The sequence below is a fragment of the Penaeus vannamei genome, chromosome 16 (genome assembly GCF_042767895.1).
Source record: "Penaeus vannamei isolate JL-2024 chromosome 16, ASM4276789v1, whole genome shotgun sequence".
Classification (NCBI taxonomy): Eukaryota; Metazoa; Arthropoda; class Malacostraca; order Decapoda; family Penaeidae; genus Penaeus; species Penaeus vannamei.
The window spans coordinates 35500288-35505287 of NC_091564.1; the positions used below are offsets into that span (position 1 = coordinate 35500288).

The window sequence follows — 5000 nt, forward strand, 5'->3', positions numbered from 1 at the left end:
GGCGTTTAAGTCTCCTGCTCGCAACAGCTGATTGGAGAGGGAGGGAAGGGGTGGGGTGGGGTGGGGTAGGAAAGGGAAAGGGGAGGGTAGGGGGTGGGGTGGGAGGGGGAAAGAGGGAGAGAGAGAGAGGGGTTAGGCAGGGTAGAGAAAGAGAAAGAATGAGAGAGAGAGAGCGCGAGCGAGCAAGAGAAGCAGTTATACCTCCATACTCAAAAAAAAAAATATAATAATAAAGTAAGACTACCACCAAGCCTCATTTCCTCTCCCCAGGGCGGGCGCTGCGTACACAACATGTGCCGAGCCTGCTGCCGCGTGAAGTGCTACACGGAGGGCCTCGACTGCCCCGGCCACCGCATCCTCGTCAAAACCAAGCGAGAGAAAGCCGCCATCTACTACGGTCAGCTGGCGAAGCTCAAGGAGGAGGAGGAGAAGCTGCAGCAAGAGGAGGCCTCAGGCCGATCTGACGAAGTACAAAAGGAATGTGAGAAGAACGGCGTCGTTAGGAAGGAGGGCGAGGTAGAAGAAGAAGGAGGAGGAGGAAGAGGGAAGAAGGAGAACGAGGCGGAGATAGAAAACGGGTTCGAGAATGGGAATAAGAAAGAAAACGGGAGTTTCGCCCCCGAGGCGTCAAAGAAAACGGAGGCGGAAGGCATGTCGAAGCACCAACCACTCCAGAATCTACCTCAAGAAGCTCAAGAAGTTCAAAGCAATACATGCAACACTTGACATAATGGGAAGTACATGTAAAATAAAATAAAATGTTTCTTTGCAATAAACTTTTTAATATTTTATATTCGTTTCTATTTTCATATTTTAAGGGATGAGAATATATTTTTAGAAGTATGTGTTTTATTTATTTATATATTTATTTTTTGTTGAATTAACAAAATGCTCAAGACGAAAATAATGTCATTATTATGCAGTTATTAAAGTCTCGCAATTATACTAAAAGAAATTACCCCATTTCTTTCCAAATAATTTTCCTTGACAAATATAGTTATGAATATTTCAGTCAACACATTATTATCATTATTATTAGGATGATTATTATTGTTATTTCTATTATTGTTATTATTATCATTACTATTATTGTTATTATTATTTCTATTATTGCTATTATTATCATTATTGTTATTATTATTATTATTATTATTATTATTATTATTGTTATTATTATTATCATTATCATTATCATCATTATTATTATCATTATTATTACTATTACTATTACTATAACTATTACTATTGCTATTACTGTTATTATTATTATTATTATTATCATTGTTATTAGCATTAGCATTATTGTTATTATTACTGTTATTATTATTGTTAATATTGTTTTTATCATTATTACTATTATTATTATTATCATTATTTTTATTATCATTATCATTATTATTACTACTACTACCACTATTACTGCTACAGTAACATCATGTTCATAATTAACTGTTATCCTTCACTTTCATTTTTAATATTTTCTGTATGAATATAATTACCACCGTCAGTATCATTATTATGAAGTCATTTTAATTACCATTAATTTTATAATTTTGCTAACATATTTACCACCGAAAAAGTTACGTATATCTACATAAAATCATTTCCTCAGACATGACCTTATGATATTAAAACTGAAAAAAAGTAATTTCCTTGTTAATACAATGCTTTTTTTCACAACCACCACTCAGCTATTTAATGTGATATAACAACATAACGGAATTATAACTTATATTTTGAATAACTCCTATCACACTGTTTCTCTTTCTCTCCTATTTCATCTTTTTCCCTACTTCTTATTCCTTTCCATCTCTTCTCCCCTACCACACTTTCTCTTCTCCTCCTATTTCATATTTTTCCCTACTTCTTATTCCATCCCATCTCATCTCCCTTATCACACTCTTTCTCTTCCTCTCCTATTTCATCTTTTTCCCTACTTCCTCTTCCTTCCCATCTCATCTCCCTTATCACACTCTTTCTCTTCCTCTCCTATTTCATCTATTTCCCTACTTCCTATTCCTTCCCATCTCATCTCCCTTTTCCGTTGGGAGATACACAAACAAACGCAAAATGACACTCATTATACCCCCTCCCCCCCCTCCCCCAGCTGTTCTAATGAGACGGGGGAAACTACCATTACTGTCGAGTGTTAATGAGAGTCTGGCGATGAACTGCACTTTTCTCGGGTTCTCTTTCTCTCTCTTTTCGTCTGCTTAATTCTCTCTTCTCGAATGAAAAAAAGAAAATGTACGGTAGGTTGTTGTTGTGTTTTTGTTGTATTTCTGTTGTTTTTTTTCGGTTGTTGTTGGTGTGGTTTGTATCTGTTTTCGTTTTCGTGTTATTACTTTTTTTCGTTTTTTTGTCTCGTCTGTCTATTTCTGTTTGTTTGTCTAGCTATCTCTAACTCTCGCTCTCGCCCTCTCTCTCTATCTATCTATCTATCTTATTTATCTGTCTGTCTCTCGCTCTCTCTCTCTCTCTCTCTCTCTCTCTCTCTCTCTCTCTCTCTCTCTCTCTCTCTCTCTCTCTCTCTCTCTCTCTCTCTCTCTCTCTCTCCCTCCCTCCCTCCCTCCCTCCCTCCCTCCCTCCCTCCCTCCCTCCCTCCCTGCCTGCCTGCCTCTTTCCCTTCCTGTGCCTCCCTCCCTCCTTCCCCTCCCTCCCTCCCTCCCTCCTTCCCTCCCTCCCTCCTTCCCTCCCTCCCTCCTTCCCTCCCTCCCTCCTTCCCTCCCTCCTTCCCTCCCTCCTTCCCTCCCTCCCTCCCTCCCTCCCTCCCTCCCTCCCTCCCTCTCTCTCTCTCTCTCTCTCTCTCTCTCTCTCTCTCTCTCTCTCTCTCTCTCTCTCTCTCTCTCTCTCTCTCTCTCTCTCTCTCTCTCTCTCTCTCTCTCTCTCTCTCTCTCTCTCTCTCTCTCTCTCTCTCTCTCTCTCTCTCTCTCTCTCTCTCTCTCTCTCTCTCTCTCTCTCTCTCTCTCTCTCTCTCTCTCTCTCTCTCTCTCTCTCTCTCTCTCTCTCTCCCTCCCTCCCTCCCTCCCTCCCTCCCTCCCTCCCTCCCTCCCTCCCTCCCTCCCTCCTTCCCTCCTTCCCTCCTTCCCTCCTTCCCTCCCTCCTTCCTTCCCTCCTTCCCTCCCTCCGTCCTTCCCTCCCTTCTTCCCTCCTTCCCTCCCTCCCTCCCTCCTTCCGTCCCTCTCTCCCTCCCTCCCTTCCCCTCCTTCCCTCCCTCCTTCCCTCCCTCCCTCCTTCTTTCCCTCCTCCCTCCCTCCTTCCCTCCCTCCCTCCTTCCCTCCCTCCCTCCCTCCCCCCTTCCCTCCCTCCCTCCCTCCTTCCCTCCCTCCCTCCCTCCCTCCTTCCCTTCCTCCCTCTCTCCCTACCACCCTCTTCCTCCCCTTCCTCCCCACTTCTTCCAAGCTTTCATTCTGAGTTCGCCCGCACGTGTATGAATACGTTAGCTCCTCAGTGAGTTCCTCGAGATGGTTGGTTATTAAATGAGTGAGTCAGGGTGAGTGCGTGCGTGAAAAAGTGGAGAGTGTGCGTGAGTGAAAAATGTGTCAAGTGTGAGTGCGTGAGTGAAAAAAAGTGTAAAGTGTTAGTGCGTGAGTGAAAAAAAGTGGAACGCTTGAGTGCGTGAGTGAAAAAGTGGAAAGTGTGAGTGAGTGAAAAAAGTGGAAAGTGTGAGTGCGTGAGTAAAAAAGTGGAAAGTGTGAATGCGTGAGTGAAAAAGTGGAAAGTGTTGAGTGAAAAAAGTGGAAAGTGTGAGAGCGAGTGAAAAAATGGAAAGTGTGAGTGCGTGAGTAAAAAAGTGGAAAGTTTGAGTGCGTGAGTGAAAAAAGTGTAAAGTGTGAGTGAAAAGAGTGTAAAGTGTGGTTGCGTGAGCGTAAAGTGTGAGTGAAAAAAGTGGAAAGTGTGAGTGAAAAAAGTGGAAAGTGTGAGTGCGTGAATACAAAAAGCGTAAAGTGTGAGTGCGCGAGTGAAAGAAGTAAAAAGTGTGAGTGCGTGAGTGAAAAAAGTGGAATGTGTGAGTGCGTGAGTGAAATAGGTGTAGAATGTGAGTGCATGAGTAAAAAAAGTGGAAAGTGTGAGTGAAAAAAGTGTAAAATGTGGGTGCGCGTGTGAAAAAAAGTGTAAAGTGTTCGCGCGTGAGTGAAAACCAAGTGTAAAATGTGAGTGCGTGAGTGCAAAAAGTGTAAAGTGTGAGAGCGAGTGTGCACTTGGATGCACTTCACCCCACTGGCTTGCGAGCGGAGAAGCGTTTTAATCACAAGGCATATTTGCAGATACTGTAAACGTGTGCATACATTAATCGGCGAGTAAAACGCGGCCTTGTGGAGGTTTGAAAAGCGATTTTTGTTCATGAATTTTGCATCGACATTCCATGAGTGCAATTTAACCCTTTCGCTTCTCCTTTTTTTTTTCCTCTTTTTGCATTTTGTTTGTTTGTTTTGTTGGTTTTCGATTTCTGTTTGGTCTTTTTCTTTTAGATTTTTGTTTTGTGTTTATTTGCTTCCGTTTATTCTTTTTCGTGTATTTTTTCTGATTTTTTTTTCTTTCTCTCTCTTGTTTTCTTTCCCAACCTCCCCTCCCTTCCCTATTCCCCCTCCCACTCTCTCCCTCCCCACTCCCCCTCTCCTTCTCTCCCTTCTCCCCCACCCCCAATATCCTCTTCCCCCTTCTCCTCCTTCATCTCTTCTCTTTTTTTCTCTCTCTCTCTTTCTCTCTCTCTCACGAGCCGAAATGATAAAAAAGTCAACAAACCAACACATTTCGGACGCAGAGAACTCGTCGACCTTTACACCCGAGAAGGATTTAAACCCAGGCTCCGAAAAGTGTCAAATACCAGAGATGTTAGAGGCAGGCGATGGCAGTCTGTTGGGTGGAATTTCATTTTTATTTCGTTCATTTAACTATTTTCGTAGGTATTATTATTATTTTATTTTATTATTTTTGTTGTTTATGAATTTTTATTGTCATATTTTATTTATTTTTAATAATACTACGACTACTGTTGT

The 5000-nt window shown here is 42.3% G+C and overlaps 1 protein-coding gene across 2 annotated transcripts in view; it reads left to right on the forward strand.

Annotated features, from left to right (window-relative positions):
- Dus1 (Dihydrouridine synthase 1) overlaps positions 1 to 789 on the forward strand; it is a 278403-nt gene extending 277614 nt beyond the window's left edge. For both annotated transcript variants that reach the window (XM_070131416.1, XM_070131417.1), the window contains one exon: positions 271 to 789. In XM_070131416.1, coding sequence (XP_069987517.1) covers positions 271 to 726 — 456 coding nt within the window. In that variant the 3' untranslated portion in view covers positions 727 to 789. The remainder of the gene's footprint in view (positions 1 to 270) is intronic.
- The last annotated feature ends 4211 nt before the right edge of the window (positions 790 to 5000 follow it).